This window comes from Pagrus pagrus (assembly GCF_965226575.1).
Source record: "Pagrus pagrus genome assembly, chromosome: 1".
In the NCBI taxonomy this organism is placed as follows: Eukaryota; Metazoa; Chordata; class Actinopteri; order Spariformes; family Sparidae; genus Pagrus; species Pagrus pagrus.
The window spans coordinates 2,373,446-2,394,342 of NC_140185.1; the positions used below are offsets into that span (position 1 = coordinate 2,373,446).

The following is a 20,897-nucleotide window of genomic DNA, read 5'->3' on the forward strand; positions in this document are numbered from 1 at the left end:
CAAGGCCTCATCCACATCGGTCTTCTCTCCTGATGACAAAAAAAAAATGCAGTATTCAATTAAAGATGTCATTAATTAGTCACATTTAAAATGTAAATTAATGTTGTAATTTCATGTTTGTATGCTGTCTTATCATTGCAAAATACCAGAAATTAGAAAAAAGAAATTAGAACAAGGGATACGCTGTGTTGTAACATTTATATTACGCTAGTAATTACTATGTGTATACCTTATTATGAGAGATCAGCTCAAAATGTTCCCACACAGGGGAAAATCTCCTCTTTCTGGTTGGTTCCATCGGAAAGTCAAAAGATGCTCGAATACATTGCAAACAAAATCCACAAACTCCACAAAATGTGAGGTGACGGGGACCTCCATTGCATTTTGTTGCCCCTTATATTTCGAATCGCACGCAAACCATTTCCTGAATCAGTCACATGGTGCGGCCGGCTCGCGAGGCTTTGAACGTCATCACATACGTCATCGACACAAGCCTCCCTCGATACGCGCTTCACAAAAATCTTCCTGGACTATTCGACACACGCTTTAAAGCCTCGACACGGAAGACACATCACTAGTGAAAATAAACACCCACTTTTGGTCTGCACCAAACCTCTGCCTCACACTCCTGCTTCAAATATCCAGCCATCACACTGCCATCCTAACAGTCAGGAAAAGTAAAAAATTCTATTTGGTTTTCTCTCTCTCTCTTGCTCTTAGAATCGTTGAGGCCTGGTGGACTGGAGATTGGAGGACTGGATTCAGACTTATAACTTCTGTACATATTGTTTTCTTTAATCTGTTTGTTCATTGGTATTGTTAAGTGTTTCTATCATTGTTTATTTTTGCTCATTGTTTTTTGAATGTGTGTGTGTGTGTGTGTGTGTGTGTGTAATATATATCTTTATCATCCTTGTGCCTTGCCTTTTTCTAACCTTATAAATATCTGGTTGAGATCTAGTCAAGTCAATTTAATTACATCGCACCAAATCATAGCAGATGTCCCTGTTTGTCTCTGAGGTCACTTTTTATATGGAGCTTTAGGGTGGCTGTGGCTCAGGGGTAGAGCCAGCATCTTGTTATCGGAAGGTTGCTGGTTCAATTCCCCTGGTCTGCATGCTGAAGTGTCCTCGGGCAAGATACTGAACCCCAAACTGCTCCTGATGTGCTGGTCAGCACCTTGTATGGCGGCCACCGCCATCAGTTTATGAATGAATTTAGCTGGACTCCCAGCCTCTGCAACTAAACCGTTGTAGTGTATCCAGAACACTGCAGCGCGCCTTGTTTTCAATCTACCCAAATTCTCTCATGTGACCCCCCTCCTCTGTGACCTCCACTGGCTTCCTTTTGCGGCCCGCATGGTACTGGCCTTCAAGGCCGTCAACGGAACTACACCCATCTACCTCCAAACACTGGTCAGACCACACGCCCCAGCACCAGCGCTTCGCTCTACTACATCAGCTGGCCGGCTAGTACCGCCATCGCTAAGAGCAAACAAAACCGGCTCAGCAAAGTCGTGAGTCTTCTCTGTCCTGGCGCCCCAGTGGTGGAACGAACTCCCGACCAATGCCAGGACAGCAGAATCACTAGCCATCTTCTCGAAATCACAGACTCACTTGTTCAGACTTCACCTCGACCCCGCATAGCATGACTCCCTCCCAAACCCCCCACCCCAAAAAAAACTTACATCATAGCACTTTTGTACTATGGTATCCTTGATAGATAGCAGCTACTTTGCTCAGATGAGGGCTTGAAAATTGTTTCTATCTTTTCTTTTCTACTTATCAATGGTGATATGTTGTGGTTTCTTTCTTGTGACAAATGTACTTATTGTTAGTTGCTTTGGACAAAAGCATCTGCTAAATGCCCTAAATATAAATGTAAATGTAGGTATCGACTGTACAATTCAGTTCTGCTCGTTATACAAATTGCAAGTCTTGGCAACCAAGGTGAATTGCAAGGCAAAGTAGTATTTTGATGAAATAAGTCTTTAAAACCATAATTACTTGGAAGAAAGTACTATTTGGGTGAAACCAACCTTTAAAACTGTAAATAATGAATCAAAGTATTATTTGGGTGGAATCAACCATTAAAACTATAAACCAGATCAGAAAGTACTAACTGGGTGGAATCAACCTTTAACATTATACATAATGAGTTGCAAAGTATTATTTGGGTGGAATAAACCTTAAAAACTATAACAGAAAGTATTTGAATGCAAAATTGTCTTGTTTGCGCTTTTGCAATCATCAAGTCGGTAGGTGGCACTGTGGCGAAAAAACGGGGTCCTACAATTGTTGTCAGAAACGTGGGTTTCTAGAACTGCGGTCCTGAAACTGCAGCCCGTAGTAATAGGTCCATGGTGCAGCCGCCTCTACTGCAGGAACGTAGTATTGCTTTTCACTGGTGGACAGGAAACAGGAAAACGACCACTGGGTAGTTAAATTAAGACAAGTGAGAAAAACTACGAACTATAGAAAATGTAAAACAATATCAACAGAAGCAATAATATTAGTAATAAACTAATATTAATTATAAAGTAAAATCAGGAGTAGGCCTACTGATGTTTTTATGTGCGATGTAATTACGCTTATCAAGGCTACGTTTTGGTCATACGGGACTCAATAGCACTTAATTTAAAGTTCAGAAAACATAATTCAGGAAGATGTGAATTTTGTGACCAAGAGGACACTGTGGAACATGTTATATGTTAAACTATACTATAAGTTGAGTTTTGATTTAAGAGACATTTTACAAAGAAGTTCAAGTGAGAAATATTATTTAGCCTTGCTACAGTATCTCAAGAGAGCAAACTTGATAGAGAGAATATAAACTAATTGGATTTATTTATTTATTCTTTTCATTGTCAGAATTACTAAATGTAAATTCGATTCCCGGTCCAAACTCCATACCAGTTGGTCGCAGTAATCGACCAAAACGTTGTTTGCCAACCGCCATAGAGGAAGAAGGTGATGATGACGTAATTACGCACATTCGTTACGCCAACTTGTTCCCTTCGCTATCAAGGCATACAAGGTCGTCGGAGCAGCATTCAACCTCAAACATGATGTCCCTTGCCGCCCGGTCAGGGGCATTTTCCCCTTACATGCAGGCTACTGCTTTTGCGGTCGCTGGCCCCCTGAAGGCTCTATTACCTGGGGTTGTTTTAAAGGGAGAGAAGATTGTGTTGAACCCGAAAAAACAGTTCCTGTGCCGGGAATCGCTGAACGGTCAAAGCCCAATGAGAGGGCCTGCTGTGACTGTTAGCATCAATGGTAGGTCTTTCATTGACTGCTAGCTGTTTAAGTTAGCTTTCTGTTGTCGTAACCAGTGCATTGAAACTCAACGTTAAAGACCATTTACTATCTGTGTAACGTTGATGTCCCGTCACATTTATCACTGATAAATACCAACCAGTGTTAACTTGGAGCATAACTTAGTTAGCCTTGCTAACATTAGCATCGTCTCTTCTAGATTGTAGGCTAACATCCTGTTAGCCTTTGTGGCTAAAGAGCGGCCTACACTTAAGGTCAGCTTTAAATAGTGGTAACGTAATAAGTCAAAAACTGTGCAAAGAGTGCTGTTCGGTTGTGGAAAATGGTGTCTCCCAGGTGCTCAGGGATAATGTTACTTTTATTCCGTGTGTTCGAGGCTGACAGTGGGTCAGCACATAAACTACAGAGCTCCGACTCATCAATTGAAAGTGTTTTAAAGACTCATGGCTAGGTGTTTTTTCAAAATGTGATCGTCCCCCCAAAACTGTCTTCTCTTTAAAGATATTTAAATTTGTAAAAAGGACAGAATTGGTTATAACACAGCCGGTGAAATAATGCGAAGTGATAAGTATAATTGCAAAATAAAATAAATAATGTCTACCCTTCCGTGAATCAAGTTAATCAGTCTTATTTCCAAGTGTAGGTCTAAACTATATTCCCTTTAACTTTAATCATGTAAAAGACACACATTTGCTTTTGACATATTAGTGATACGCGAATCACAGGTATATCCATGGGGTCCATGGGAAATCTGTGTATAGGGCGGTCCAGGTCATAAAACTAAACATTGTGATTAATATCAAAATGGCTGCTGGTGGGTGAAATAATACATCTCATTAATGAGGAAAACATCACATTACCTGCACTATAAGAAACGATACAAGTGCGCCACTCCTTTAGCAGAGCTGTGTGCAACTACCCACACAGCACATCAGTTTGACTATTTATTATTTAAATCGCTTGACAATTATTATTTCCGTGTTATTAAGATATATATATAATGGCATTTTTTGCACGGATTCACCTAACGTCTCTACAGCTGTTGAGGCCAACTTGACAGCCTTCATCTGAATCAGACAGCGTTTCACGTGACGCTGCAGAGGAAAGGACTTCTCATTTCTCTTAAAACACATTTCCTCGTCTCCTCTCTCCTCCCATGGTTTCCTTGCGCCTCTCCACGAATCCTCGGTTGGAGAGACTAAGATACAAGGAAGGAAGGGAATTGTGGATGCAATTTAAGTGAAATGGGTTGTACCCTTGGTCCTTCCCTCTGAGGATTTGTGGAGAGTCGCAAGAAAACTAGGGGTGCGTTCCAGATCGCATACTTTTTCTGCTTACATTCAGTGTGTACTGCAGCTGCCCTCACATGCGGTATGCATACAATTGGGACATTCTGCGTCTTCACGACAGTACATCTTGAACATTGACCCTCTTGCTCCCAATATCCATCACAGCCTTAGCGTGAATTTTTTTTTGAGAAAAAAGTAAAGGTACTTATACTAGAACACACTGTCACCTGTCATTGCAGCGTCTGTCATTCTGTATTCAAAATACACAAAGAATGACAAAGAAAAAGCAGAGAATGTGAGTGTGTGTGTGTGTGTGTGTGTGTGTGTCGGTGAAGGGAATATTGGTTTATACACCAAATTCATTAATTCCTAGAGCATGTGTGAATCAAAATAAAACATGGAGACATGGACAACAATACATGAAAAAAAGCAATTACAAAACAACAGTTAAATGATCTTTTAAGTTTCGTTTGTAGCGTTTTATAGAGGAACAGTTTTTTTCCTTTAACAGACTTCTTTAACAGACTATTTGTTGAGATGTAAATACTCTCTTAAAGGAGAAGTTTGAGGCAATAAGTTCCAGTGTGTGGTGTCTTGAAAGAGAAAGTTGGGTTGTTAGTTTTCCTGCTTGCACAGCTTGCCTAGATGTACCAGGATGCATTGCGTGCAACCTCCTGACACTCCACCCCCTAATACTTCCTAAACCTGCCCAGAACATGGAGGTTGGCATATCAAACAGGGCTGTGTAGAAAAAGGCATCTGAAATAAGTTAGCTACGGCATTGCCCATAAAGAGAAAGAATGTGACGAGACCATTGTAGTTTTTTATTGTTATAATACTATATAGGCTATATATTTGTTTATATTTGGTAGTGTTGTATAATACAGTTTATTTAATATTATCTAGTGAGGAAAAATATTAATAACATTTTTCACAATAAAAACTTCAAATTCAACTTTATTTATATAGCACCTTTCATACATGAATACAGCCCAAAGTGCTCCACAGAGCAAAATTAAAAACAATAAAATAAAACAGATAGACAACAATAATTCAATGAGTCAATGGGATGTGTTGATAAAAAGCAGACAGATAAAGCTAAGAGTCAGGACATAAGAACTGAGTGACATAAAATAAATAACATTAAAAAAAAAACCAAAAACTAAATGACGAGGCACCCTAAGTAAAAGCCAGGCTAAAAAGATATGTCTTTAGATGTCGTTTAAAAATCTCCACAGAGGTGGAGTCCCTCAGACCCAGAGGCAGACTGTTCCGGAGACGAGGGCCATAGTGTCTGAAAGCTTACTCTCCATATGTTTTTCCAGAAGTCTTTGTACAACCAGGAGGCCAGCTGCTGAGGAACTGAGGAACCTGCTGGGTGCATATCTATGAAGCATATCACTGTGAAGACATGTTGTAACAGTAATATGGAAGATGGCCTAAACCTAATAATGATTTAAAAAAAAAAATCATCATGGTATAAACTAAATTAGTTAAACTTTGTTAAATTGGTTAAAACCAAGTTGTTGTTTTTTTGTTTTCAAAGTCAATCTATGAAGCTGAAAGGGATTATTCTGTCAGTGCTCAGAGGCTGTGAGCTGTCTGTAATTGTTCAGTTGCAATTCTCATCAGGTCGGTTTCTCTGCTCTCCTCGTCTGGAGCAGGTTCGGTGGTCAGGAATATGGCTTGCTGCAGGTTTACCACCAGGTTGGACTCACTGTCACCTGTTGGAGCTGCAGCCCTGTGTGCTCTTGGAGATGCTGCTTTGTACTGTATGCGCTCGATTCACCCTCTTCATGTTCCGCTCTTGATGTGACCTCTCCACCAACTAAAGATACACTCTCTCTTTCCCCCCGTCCTTATGGCTCTAGATGTTCAACAAGTCCATTCGGTATCCTTAATGCTTTGAATTTAGGGACTTTGCGTTTATTAATTACAATAAGCTTTAGTGTGTGTTTTCCACGGACGCACGCACAAACAGCTTTTGCATATGTTTTGAGAAGGGACAATGGAGGCCTACATATTTAAATGTTATAAATTAAAAAAAAATTAATTGTTTTCCCTGTTTTTTGTGATTTATATTTCTCAAGAAACTGGAAATTACTAAAAGCTTATTTCCAGGAAACTGGGATTAAACCCTCATATGCATTAATATGTCTTCCTTTTTGGTCTTCATAAATTCTTATTTCTCTATTTAAATGAGTAGTTAACAGGTTCTGTTTTATTCAGCATTGCTTTGTTTTTAACCATACATCACCTCACACGCATTGAGAAAAAACAGCTTGTTGTTGCTTTGTATCACTGCCCGACCCTGTAGCTACTAGTTTGCTGGCCATAACGTTAGATGACAAAGTACATACTCGGTGTTCATCTTCCCTCTCAGCCCTTCTGGTCTTGTTTCTCCAGTTTATCTTTGGGATCCTGAAGAAGGTCTTTGGCACACCTCTAGGCAAGCCAGGAGTAAAACTTTCATGCAACACACATGCACTGCCTCAGGCTGGTTGTCGGTGACGGTATCAAAACCTGCCCACGCTTAAATTCACTGCAGCTGAATTATTCTGTTTCTGTTGGCATCGGAGGGCAATTTGAGCAAAGGCTTTACCAGTTGCTGTTTATGGTCAGCAGCTCTGGAAAGTCGCTGTCGACTATGTCTTACGCTAATTCAGCTGCAGCTCGGCCTCTCTCCACTGGATTTCTGCAGCGGTTTACTCTGACCTGAATGCATAACCTGCCTACAGGGAGTCCGCGAATCCTTAAAAAGTCTTAAATTCATGTATCTAAAATTAAGGCCTTAAAAAGTCTTAAATACGTCCATATTTTGCATGTCTTAAATAACATTCAGTTAGGTCTTAAATATGAATGTTCATTTACCGCTTCTGTCATCGCCTTTTTTGTTTATCGTTTTTGGGAAATGTGTTGGTGAGATTCACAGTTAGCTCCGTGTGTTGTACTTTTTTCTGAAGTATCCAGGAACGTAAGCCCGGTCGGAATTTATCACCGTACACTTCGCCAGTTCCGGAAAGACTTCGACTGCGGAATCTGCTACACTATGGGATAGTGTAAATTTAGTGTGTTGGCTTGAACAACCAGAATTCAGTTGGTTAAAAGCCGCATAATAATGAGTCTGAAGCGCAGTGTACGCTCTGCAAGAGGACCCTCAAATTGGGCACATTTGGTGTGAAAGCGCTGGTGTCACACACAAAATCGGATAAAACACCAGTTAGCTATTAAAAGTCTCCAGCGAAGTCACGCTATCACACGCTTTTGTACGCCTTTGTCACCAGTTCCAGGTCCAAGTTCGTCCGGTTCTGCTCGACCCGAACTCTGCACCGCCATTGCCGAGCAGTCGAGCAACATTCAAACCATCTTCGTTTCAACTCCGACGTTGAAAGTGGAGGTGCTTTGAATTTTGAACACCGTGTGTGTGTGTGGGTGTGTGTGGGTGTGTGTGTGGGTGTGTGTGTGTGTACAGTTTTTAAAAAAAGTGTGTGGGTTATTAGAGTTAACTAAATTAGGTTAAATTCCTAGATAAAAACTAAACTAAAACTATTAATCACTTCTTAAATGAATTAAAACTCAACTGAAATAAAAAGCAAACTGATAAACCAAATTAAAATAAAAACCTAATGAAATTTAAAAACTATAATAACCTTGACACACACCCACTCCATTCTTCATTGTTTGAGTTGCTCTGTGAATGGCAATAAATGTAATAATGTAAGTAATTCTGGGACTTTATTTTTCCTTACTGTTTCGTACTTCATGTAGGTCTTAAATTTAGTTCAAAAAGGTCTTAAAGTCTTAAATTTGACTTGTTCAAACCTGCAGAAACCCTGGCCTATGTATTGGAGTCAAAACAAGTAAATAGTCTCTCCATCCGTAACCTCCTCTGCCATGTCATGTCATGTTCAATTGACACACAAGCTGGTGATCACATTGCTAATTTGCATACAGGGGGTATTTTCAAGGCCAGCTGACACACCCCCATTATGTATGTATTATTTCGATCTATCAAACCCCCTGGATACCCAGGGAGGGAGGCGGAGACTCGAAATCCAAGCTGAAATTAGCCCGTAGTTCTCCCGAGTACGTGGACGTCACTGATTCTCGAAAAGATGTCAGGTATTGGAACTTTAAAAAAATGGATTGGTGCATCTCTAATTAAAATCAGTTTTAGGTCAATTGCTAATAAAAACATTTACATTAGCAACTGATTTCAGGTTTGAGAGATGTCTCTGGGGATCTACAGTGGACAGAGTTGGTCACAGTTTATCTATGCACTCTAACTGGTGATTTTTATTTATTTTTTTTTTTTTTATAGGCCCTGCTGGGGTCCGATTTGCCCACACAGATGTCAGGGTACCAGACTTCTCTGACTACAGGCGCCCAGAGGTGCTGGACCCCAACAAGTCATCTCAGGACAGCAGTGAATCTAGAAGAATCTTCTCGTACCTGGTCACCGGTGCCACAACCGTGGTGGGAGTTTATGCTGCCAAGACAGTGGTCACACAGTTTGTTTCATCCATGAGTGCATCAGCTGACGTCCTGGCCCTGTCCAAGATTGAAATCAAGCTAGGCGACATCCCTGAAGGAAAGAACATGACCTTCAAGTGGAGAGGCAAGCCGCTGTTCGTCCGTCACCGTACAGAGAAGGAGATCGCTGCTGAGGCCGAAGTGAACATATCAGAGCTGCGAGACCCTCAGCATGACAAGGACCGTGTGGTCAACCCCAGCTGGGTCATTGTCCTCGGGGTGTGCACACATCTGGGCTGTGTGCCTATTGCCAACGCTGGCGACTATGGAGGTTACTACTGCCCCTGCCACGGCTCGCATTATGATGCCTCAGGCCGCATCAGGAAAGGCCCCGCACCCCTAAACCTTGAGGTTCCTTTCTACGAGTTTCCAGACGAAGACACTGTGATTGTTGGATAAATAACACTCCTCAGACTGAGCTCTCATTGTACAACAGCATGATGGATATCTGTATGACAAAGGTGCACTCAACAAACAGAGGAAAAGTTCAGGCGCAATGATGTCTGTGTTCAAGTCTTATTGGTTCTGCCAGCAGACGAAAAACTGTAGACATTATTTACAACCTGGTGTATGTGGAAATGTTTTGTTCTCTGCATTATTTCTCACCTACTGTTCTCCCAAACATGACAGAAAAACTACAGATTTTGATATTCCTCGCTGCCTGTATATTTAATGTAATGCAATCACTTAACAGAATAAAAGCAAGGACCGATTGTGTATCTTTTAACCTCAGCTCCTCTGTTCTTATACGAGAATAATGTGTAGGTGAAATAAAAACAGCTACGCATCTTATTTATTTAAGATAGTTATCTCACGAGCAAAGAATAAATGTTGTGTTCAACTCTCCCTAATAAAGGTTTCTATTTTATTTGCCAACCTGGATTCTTTCTAGCCCTTCTTTGTTTAATGACATTGATAAAAATGGTGAAATAGTATTGCCTCTGTTACTACCTGTTGACAGACATGCAGTATATTGCTGTTGTTGCACCATAGGTTTATAGCAAGATTATGGTGCTAAGGTCATGTTTTGATCTGGGATTAACTTTTGATTTTCTGCCAGGTAAGTGTGTAGTGTTGAAGAGGTTTCGTATGTCAGACAGGATGTAGAAGGAATCGAGAAGTTTTATGAGTTTGATTAGCACGTGCTGTTTTAAGTGGGTGGTTTCTATATTGTAGAACAGGGAACATGATCACAACAACTACAGCTTGTCCAGTATATGTGTGTTGTCCTCCATACCTCCATTGAAAGGTTGCGCAAAAATAAAGTGTATTTATTGTACACCGATCAGGCATAACATTATGACCACTGAAGGGTGAAGTGAATAACACTGATAATCTCTTCATCATGGCACCTGTTATTGGGTGGGATATATTGGGCAGCAAGTGAACATGTCCTCAAAGTTGATGTGTTAGAAGCAGGAAAAATGGGTAAATGTAAGGATTTGAGCGAGTTTGACCAGGGGCCAAATTGTGATGGCTAGACGACTGGGTCAGAGCATCTCCAAAACTGCAGCTCTTGTGGGGTCTGCAGTGGTCAGTATCTATCAAAAGTGGTCCAAAAGTGGTTTAAACTGTGTTTAAAAATGTTATTTTATGATTAAACAGTGTATATTTGTTATATTGAGTAAATCCAAATAAATGTCACGAGGAAAAGTAGTTTAGAACTACTACATATCTAAGTGAAATTGATTTATATTTACTGAATATCTGGGTGTAATTGATTCCTGTTTACTAATTATCTAACGCAGTTGTTAAACTTTTTACACCCTGTACCACCTCAGGAAATATCCGGCTCTCTAAGTACCACCATTATGACCCATGAAAAAATACAGTAGTAGAATTAGGCAACCCTATTCAGCTAAATGTAGTTCAAACAGGAAACAAAGTTATTCCCAATAGGAATATTATTTATTGTTGACTTGTCAGCCACAATAGAACTGGCACTTAACTATGGCTTGTTATTTGTGCCACATTCGTTAAGGAGCAATGGGAGATTTTGAGCACAGAAATTCAATGTTGAAGAGAAAATATGCTCGAGTGAAACATAATTTCACTTGAGCTAACAAAAATATATTTTGTGCTCAATAAATGATGGTGAGACACGGGCCATTTCCATCAATTAAAAAATTGATGAAAACTGGAAAAAAAAGAAGACAAAATACAAACAAATATAGACAAAGGTAAATATATACAGTCCTGTGCAAAAGTTTTAGGCAGGTGTGAAAAAATGCTGTAAACTAAGAATGCTTTCAGAAATGTAAGTGTTAATAGTTTATTTTCATCAATTAACAAAATGCAGTGAATGGACAGAAGAGAAATGTAAATCAAATCAATATTTGGTGGGACCACCCTTTGCCTTCAAAACAGCATCAATTCTTCTAGGTACACCTGCACACAGTTTTTTAAAGGAACTCGACTGGTAGGTTGTTCCAAACATCTTGGAGAACTAACCACAGATCTTCTGTGAATGTAGGCTTCCTCAAATCCTTCTGTCTCTTCATGTAATCCCAGACAGACTTGATGATGTTGAGATCAGGGCTCTGTGGGGGCCATACCATCACTTCCAGGACTTCTTGTTCTTCTTTACGCTGAAGGTAGTTCTTAATTACATTAGCTGTATGTTTGGGGTTGTTGTCCTGCTGCAGAATACATTTGGGGCCAAGCATACGCCTCCCTGATGATATTGCATGATGGATAAGTATCTGCCTGTATTTCTCAGCATTGAGGACACCATTAATCCTGACCAAATCACCACATCCATTTGCAGAAATGCAGCCCCAAACTTGCAAGGAAACTCCACCATGCTTCACTGTTGCCTGCAGACACTCATTATTGTACCGCTCTCCAGCCCTTCGGCGAACAAACTGCTTTCTGCTACTGCCAATTATTTCAAATTTTGACTCAGTCCAGAGCACCTGCTGGGTCCGTGCATGAAGTATAATTCATCTGCATTGTTTACGTTGTATAATGAAAAATCCCATTTTTGGGGGTATTTCCTTTTTCATTGTCGTAAGACATGTAATGCAATTCAGCGCCACAAAGCGTCCGCTTGTTCCTTTATCCAACTTGTACAATGAAAATTGAAAATGGAAGTCGAGTGCCGGAAACAGCCTTCAAAGTAAAAGTTGGGCCTTTTGAAGCGTGTTGGCCGGAGCTGTCAGTTTAAGGAGAGCGAAATGAAATAAATACAACCTAACAACAAATAGCCTAAATAATTTAGATAATTCATAACTGTTATACAGTGATATTTCCGCCACTTTCCCACAACTGAGAGAGATAATCACCGGGATTTTCAAAGTAAACACGCCGTGTTTGACTAATTATAGTGATACATGACATTAATTATATTATTTAGAATATTTCTTTACTTTGCAGTCTGTCTGCATGCACAAACACTGCTGGTAACATACATTTGTGAACATAGACCACACTACAGTTTAATATATCAAAATTAATATCAAAACACCCCTAAGCCTTACTTATATGACTGAGCAGGGTCCAGCTAACTCACTTCATAATTGAAGGCATTTCACACAGACTTAGATGGACAAATATTAGAATGACATGCAAAACAGCTGATAATAACGAGTAACATTAGCATAACGTTACAAAAGCTGTTTAGCTACAACAGCTAGCAACTTTACCTGCAAACAAAATAGCACTGATAGCATTGGCTATGTTCTGAAGTTAACAGCTAACTACGTTCCTGTCAGGTCAACAGATTTAAACAGTGTTTGGTTGGAGACGTTTGGTGGATAAGATCAACAAAAAAGGTTTGACTTACCTCATGAGACTGCAGCAGCAGCGGCTCAGTCTCTGTCTCAAACACGGTGTGTTTACTTTGAAAATCCCGGTGATTATCTCTCTCAGTTGTGGGAAAGTGGCGGAAATATCACTGTATAACAGTTATGAATTATCTAAATTATTTAGGCTATTTTTTGTTAGGTTGTATTTATTTCATTTCGCTCTCGTTAAACTGACAGCTCCGGCCAACACGCTTCAAAACGCCCAACTTTTACTTTGAAGGCTTTTTCCGGCACTCGACTTCCTTTTTCAGTGTTCATTGTACAAGTTGGATAGAGGAACAAGCGGCATTACATGTCTTACGACAATGAAATAGGAAATACCCCCAAAATGGGATTTTTCATTATACAACTTAAACAATGCAGATTCATTATACTTATATACATTATTCATGGGCTGTGGCTGGACAACAAGCTGGACTGGATGAGCAACACAAAGCAGCTGTACAAGAAGGCTCGGAGCAGGATGTACTTCCTGAGGAGGCTACGATCCTTTAACATCTGCAGGAAGCTCTTGTGTATGTTCTACCAGTCCGTGGTAGCCAGTGTTCTCTCCTATGCTGTGGTGTGCTGGGGCAGCAGCACATCACAGGCGGACCTTTCCAGGTTGGAAAAGCTGGTCAGGCGGGCCGGCTCGGTGGTCGGCATGAAGCTGGACCCTCTGGTGACAGTGGCAGAGAGGAGAACTCTTAACAAACTGCAGGGCTTCCTGGATAATGCCAACCACCCTCTGCAACACTGTCATCAACAGCCAGAGGAGCCGGTTGGCTGCTCCTTCCAAAGAGCCGGACAAACGGACTAAAAAACTCCTTTGTCCCCCGTGCCATAAAACTGTTCAACTCCTCACTGGGGGGGAGGAGGGCGAACAGATGAACAGATGAAAAGATGTACAGATGTACAGTGAGACAGAGAGACTGAAGGAAAGTCTTGAAGTATATGTATATATATATATATATATATACAAGTGTGTGTATATAATACATTTAACTTTATTCTTACAGTGTTTTTTTATATTTATTTTTTTATTTATATGTATACCTTTTTATATACTTTCTACTGTGTGTGTAACAGTGCTGTGAGTGACATGGAGCTTCAATTTCCTTGAGGGAACCTCTCAAAAGGATTAATAAAGTCATCTGAGTCTGAGTCTACTTCATGCACAGACCCAGCTGCCATTTTTCTGCACCCCAGTTCCTATGTTTTCATGCATAGTTGAGTCACTTGGCCTTGTTTCCATGTCGGAGGTATGGCTTTTTGGCTGCAACTCTTCCATAAAGACCACTTCTGGCCAAACTTCTCCAGACAGTAGATGGATGTACCTGGGTTCCACTGGTTTCTGCCAGTTCTGAGCTGATAGCACTGCTGGACATCTTCCAATTTCGAAGGGAAATAAGCTTGATGTGTTTTTCATCTGCTGCACTGAGTTTCCTTGGCCTTGGAGTTTCCTTGGCGTTGCGTCTACGATCCTCAACGCTGCCTGTGATTGAACAGCACATCTTGAAACACTAGTCTGCTTTGAAATCTTTGTCTGGGAGAGACCTTGCTGATGCAGTATAACTACTTTGCATCTTGTTGCTGTGCTCAGTCTTGCCATGGTGTATGACCTGTGACATGAAACTGTCTTCCACAACCTCACCTTGGTAGCAGAGTTTGGCTGTTCCTCACCCAGTTTTTAAGCCTCCTACACAGCTGTTTCTGTTTCAGTTAATGTCTGTGTTTCAACCTACATGTGAAATTGATGATCATTAGCACTTGTTTGTTATAATTGGCTGATCATACACCTGACTATATCCTACAAAATCCCTCACTTTGTGCAAGTGTACCTGGTGTGAAGGCAAAGGGTAGTAACACCAAATATTGATTTGATTTAGATTTTTCTTTTGTTCACTCACTTTGCATTTTATAAATTGATAAAAACAAACAAATATTATTTATATTTTGAAAGCATTCTTAGTTAACAGCATTTTTTCACACCTGCCTAAAACTTTTTTTACAGTACTGTATATATAGCCAAATATATACACCGATGAGGCATAACATTATGACCACCTGCCTAATATTGTGAAGGTTCCCCTTGTGCAGCCAAAACAGCTCTGACCTGTCAAGACATGGACTTAAGACCTCTGAGGGTGTCCTGTGGTGTCTGGCACCAGGGCGTTTTATAGTGGATCCTCTGGGTCCTGTATCTTGGGGGGTGGGGCCTCCATGGATCAGACCTGAGCAGCATAGGGAGTGAGCTCCCGACCGAACCAGAGTAATTATTAATATACTCCCATACAAACTGAGAAATTCATTTTGACTAAGTGCATAAAGAAAGGGGGTAAGATGTTTACCAAGACACCGAGCAATAATTGCCTACAGAAAGCAGAGGTGGACGAAGACAAGGCACAGCTAGCTAATAATTGGCGGTCAAGGCTAATAAGCAGCAAGGTGGCATAAACTAGCCCTGAGTGGAGAAATGGCCGAATTGGAGCTTATTCTGCAAGAATTAAGAGGGTTCTGCCAAGAAACCAAAGAACAATTAGGGAAAATCAAAGAAGACATTTTGAAGGCGAACACCAGATTGGATGGAGCGGAGGGGCGAATCGAGAAAGCAGAGTAGAGGATTCAAAACGTGGAAGAAGTCATGACGGAGATGCTAAAGCTACACATGAAGCTAGAGGATATGCTAATAGACTTGGAGAGTCGTTCCAGACGTGAGAACATGAGAATTTATGGGGTACCAGAAGGCGTGGAGAAGGAGTCACCAACGATGGCTTCATTTGTGGAAAATTTACTACATGAGGGTGTCAGACTATCCAAGGATGGGTTAGATTGAGATTTACAGATTTACAGATTGAAAGAACGCACCGTTCAGTGGGGCCACAGCCGCCGGAGGACTTGCCACCACACTCCATCATAGTAAAGTTTTTAAGCTTCAAAACGAAAGACGCACTACTCCGCAAGGCATGGCAGGTAAAGGGATTCACCTGGCAAGACAACCATAAACCTGGACATCGACTATCCTCCTCTCATCCTCAAAAAACGTGCTTTGAAGCTTTACAGAATAAATATGGGCTGGGAAAGGATAAAAAAAAATCACATCCAGATTGTATATTGGAATCCAACAATTGAAACAAGAAAGCACAGAATACATAAAGAAGAAGTGGGAGAAGAGGGAAATGTAATGATTAATGCTGAGAGTTGGGAGAGTTTTATTTGGGTGATATATTGTTCGGAAATTGGAATTTCAATAACAAAAAGCTACTTGGTATGCTATTGGTAGCAAGTAAGAAATCCATCATGAGGAAATGGTTAAAAGTAGAGCCACCCACCATTGAGGAATGGATGGACGTCGTACATGAGATTTACATCATGGAAACGTTTTCCCTTAGAGTGCAAAAAGAAACATTTTACCAGATCTGGTCTAAATGGACTGATTACGTGAAGCCAATAAGGTCAGACTTTATTTGACCCTGTCATTCACTTTTGATTCATCTGATTATTGATTTATTTTTCATTTAAACAGTCATGAAAAGTTAAAACCTTCCAACTACTAGACCCAGTTAATTCACTGGATACCAGAGTAAGATCAATAGCGGACTCTGTTCCATTGCTGAAATTGACCCTAGTGCCTTGACTATTATTTACTGTAAACAAACCAGTCCTTTTGCTTCTATCAGTTCATCTATAATCTTCCCATTGTAGTCTGTTGCCCTCCCTCCCCATAATGTATTGTAGGCATTAAATTCCCACACAATTCTTTGTTTCCCTGTTCAGTCCTATCTAGTTCATCGCTCCTGATTTTCTTACATGGATTATGCAGATCTATAACAATTATCTTTCTTTTATTCACCCAAATTTCTGTAATCACCACCTCTAAATCAATATTTTGATTACTCATTATTATATATATACAGCATTAAAGCCAAACCTGAAAGGTTAGCCTCCATGTTGTAGAACTGCTGATAATAAATCTTTACACTATACACGCAGTGGTACTTTGTGAGACTATGCACTCTATCTCCAAAAGTAATATGGCGATCTTTCTCCTTCGTTCTCAGGCAAGATGCCTTGTCAGACATTGGTTTTCTTCAGGATAAGGGAGAGGTGGATGTCTTGCAAGAAAGGTAATCAAAACATGCATGCCGTTTTGCACAGTTTATTTTGCAATGCACTCAACAGTAGTACATTCTGTAAGGTTTAGTACTATTGTGACAGTGATTCTCATTTGTATCTGTATTTACATACAGCATGCAGTCCATCGGGATTCACGAGGATGTGGAGGACACATTGATGAAGAAAAAAATCAATGACCTCATGAACAGTGTGCATTTCCTTGTTGTGTTGTCAATTATTACTAAATATGGAATACATATAATTCTTATTTTCTGGATCGTGTGTTTTCCAGAATTGATTGGGGAGGTGATTCTCAGGTTCCTTTTCATGACCAGAGAAGTTCACAAACGACTGACAATCCTGGTTCCTGTTCACACTGACTTTTTACAAATGAACCAAGAGGAGTAAACATGAAGTTATACAGATTTACAGGTAACCTGTTGATTGGACAGTTTTGGTGATTCATTTATTCATAATATTTAATAAATATTGTTAATTTATTGATTAACCGTACTAACTGGGAAAACGGACCTGAGTTTGTTTTAACCAAATCAAACAGGTTAGGTGTGAAAGCACCCTTAAACTACTTGTGTTTATAAATCAATATTCCCTTTTAGTACTTGTAAATGTGTGTAAATATACTGTGTATATATTTCTACAGAAAATAGTTTGAAAATCAATATCCCCTCCATAGACGAATGTTAAACGAGGGCCAACTCCTCAGGTCCAGACTCTGCTGTCCACTTACATCTGAAGGAGAAAAATCATTCCTTTGAGGACAACAATGTAAACATGTTGGCCAGAGAAGACAGATGGTTTGAAAGAGGAGTAAAAGAATCCATCTATGTCAAACTGGAACAACCGTCTTTGTACAGAGGAGGTGGCCTACAACATTACTTATCACCCACCTACAATGCAGTACTGATGTAGTGACGGCAACAGTTAAAGGAGCTGATAGGTATTAATTCCCAATCTGGTCTGATACTTTAACAAGAACCATCCTGAATAAACAGGATGGGAGGCTGGTGGCTCACAAGAAACAATTTATTCAAATCATTATAGAGAGTAAAAAGAACATGTATAAACTACACAGTAGCAATGTTAAAACAATGAGTGGTGCAGTTAGCTAGGCACTGACACTTTCACTCGATATAGATAGCCAAGATACACTGGGGGGGAATTTAGGTGCTACTAATATAGTTTAGGACACAACACACACACGGTGGAGATTGAATAAAACCCCACAGGGCAGAATATCACTGCACATGTTAAGAATCACAACACACAGGGAATATCAGGCAGATTAACACTACAACCACCGTTATGCTATAAACAAAAAATAGGGAACACTAAATTTATAAAGGGACCTATACCTCCCCAATGATCGAGCTGTCGCTCACGAATTGCACAGTACCAGACAATATTGCACATGCCCACAATAAAGAAATACCCCAAAAAAAAAACAAAAACAAAGAAAACAAATGTAAACCAAAAAGGCCTGCTTCCCTAACTACACTTGTAATATGAGAAAAAACAGTGACAGTCACATATTGCACTTGAAGACAGTCCTTGAGGTCATTCTGATTGCATCCAGACCAGCGGTGTGCTTAATTACTGTGATGACCAATGAATCAGAGATTACGGTGTGCCTTTAGAGCATGCCTACGGCGACCAATCTCCTCCTCCACCACAGTATTCTGGAGTCACAAACAAATGCCTGGCATCCCCTCACGCTGTGCCTGCACTTCCGTGTCCCTAAATAATCTTCCAACCGGAAGAAGGGGGAACTTTGGCCACTCTCGTCCCGATGTAATCTAATCCGTAAGAGTACTCAGATTACTTTTTTGTTGTAATGGGTAATGTAACATGTTAGTTCTACAATTCAAGTAATCCATTATCCGTTCCTTTTGTCACCACAAAAATAAAATAAAATCCCTGAAGCATTTTCTTGTTATGTTTCTGTCCTGCAGCTCAGCAGGTGGCTGAATGCCAGCTGAAGGGAAAACCTACAGTTGTGTCAGTGGGCATGCAATTCACTGTAGAGTGATGGCAGAGAGGACAGCATTAACTTCATTGAAATATACCTATTATTTTTAATTTTTGGGCAAAAAGAACACGAACAATGTCATAGTGAAATGCAAGTTGTGCCTGGAGGTCAAGTGCTTGGCAGCTGTGAAGAGCTCTCAAATTTGAAGAAGCATCTGCAGGCTAAACACAGCTCCACAACTCTGGTGGCAAGGCCGACTGAGGAGGCGAAAGATATCCGTGGTGCTACAGCTCCGAAACAGCAACAGTTGGCTTTTTAGTCACCCAGAGGGAATTAACGAGCTTGTAGCTAGCCATGGCCCTAAAACTCTGTTGTTGTTTGAAAAAAAAAAAGCACTTTAATAGTTTGTATGTACGTATGTGTTTTGAAAAAGATTTGTGCTTAAATCGTTTCTATGTATTAGTTGCATTTTTAAACATCATATACTCGGCTATAAAAGCCTGTGTTGTATTGTTTTCATCGAAACAGCTGTGCCTAATACTGTATGCCTCTGCACAGTTCACTGTCAGATTGTTAGCAAAATAAAGAGCTTTAAATGTTATGTTCTATCTGTCATTCCTCTTATGAGGTGGCTGAGTTACCGATTGTGGGCTACAGAATGAAGTTAAGTCAATACATTCAAAGGTACATGTACAGTTGGCTACACGCCATCTGGAAAATATAACTGACATGCGTAACAAGTTGCAAAGAGGTTTTACCATAATTTTACTAATTTTACGTAATTTTTAAAGTACTCTAACGTGTTACTTTTCCAAGGAGATAACGCAGTAACATAACAAGTTATTTCTTAATGGCAGTAATCTTGTAACGGAATGAGTTAGTAACATTACCCAACACTATTTACATGTAACTGGCCCAAACCTCTCTGTTCTCTGTTTAGTGTCTCGTCACAGTAGTTTAGCTTGTGTTTTGTTGTTGTCATGTCTTTGTCTGTAGAGTAGTGAATAAATGTTTGACAATAAAAACATTGTTTGTGGATTCTGTACATTTTGTCACTGAACAAATGCGTTACTTTGAAATACAATTGTAGTGGCCATTTGTCAAATAATTTAAATCAAACTTTAAATCAAACTTCAAAATAAAAATCAAACAGCCACTGCTGCACCATGGGACTGTGATGTACACAGGCAACTTCTTTGCCTGAGTACATCACAGTCCCATGCTCCGGGGAGCCAGAATGAACGTTTTTTATTCGTCTTTTCTGGACGTTGTATAGACGGCAATTCAAGTTTATGGACATCCAGAAGACGTCTCTGGGGAGCCAGAATGAAAGTTTTTTATACGTCTCTTCTGGAAGTTGTATAGACATTTATATGGCCATGGGAAGATGCATACACTGTCTCTTAGCCATGCTGTCTCTCCACCCCAACTGGGATCTTTTTTTCTTTGATCTTTTTTCAGTATTTTTTATCAGCTGATTATGGGCTGGCCAGACGTCTTTTGTCAATGTCTTTTATCGACTAATTCTGGCTGTCAGTAGACATCCATATCATAGCCAGTATGAACGTCTATTCTCAACTAATTCTGGATGTCAGTGGATGTCTAGATTATGGCCTGACTGGACGTCTTTTCTCAACGTCATTTATCGACTAATTCTGGCTGTCAATGGCCGTCCAGATCATGGCCTGGCCCGATGGACATGATATCAACCTTTTTTGGATGTCCACAGATGTTGCCTGCTCAGTGGGTCTATTCAATGTTCTTATGGTGTTGAGTGATTTATTTTTCCAAATCAAGCAAGCAAACAAAGAATCAAAGAAATCCTGCAGCCTCTCTTGCTCTGGTAAAAAACCATTGGCCCACCAAGGTGCATCATGGTCCTACACCTATCCTGCCTATATAACCTCAGGTG

The 20,897-nt window shown here is 40.2% G+C and overlaps 1 protein-coding gene across 1 annotated transcript; it reads left to right on the top strand.

Annotated features, from left to right (window-relative positions):
* Window positions 1–2,997: 2,997 nt before the first annotated feature.
* Window positions 2,998–9,973, top strand: uqcrfs1 (ubiquinol-cytochrome c reductase, Rieske iron-sulfur polypeptide 1). The gene is made up of 2 exons (XM_084362583.1): window positions 2,998–3,275; window positions 8,886–9,973. The coding sequence occupies exons 1-2, from the start codon at window positions 3,065–3,067 to the stop codon at window positions 9,494–9,496; spliced, it is 822 nt and encodes a 273-aa protein (XP_084218709.1). The 5' UTR covers window positions 2,998–3,064; the 3' UTR covers window positions 9,497–9,973.
* The last annotated feature ends 10,924 nt before the right edge of the window (window positions 9,974–20,897 follow it).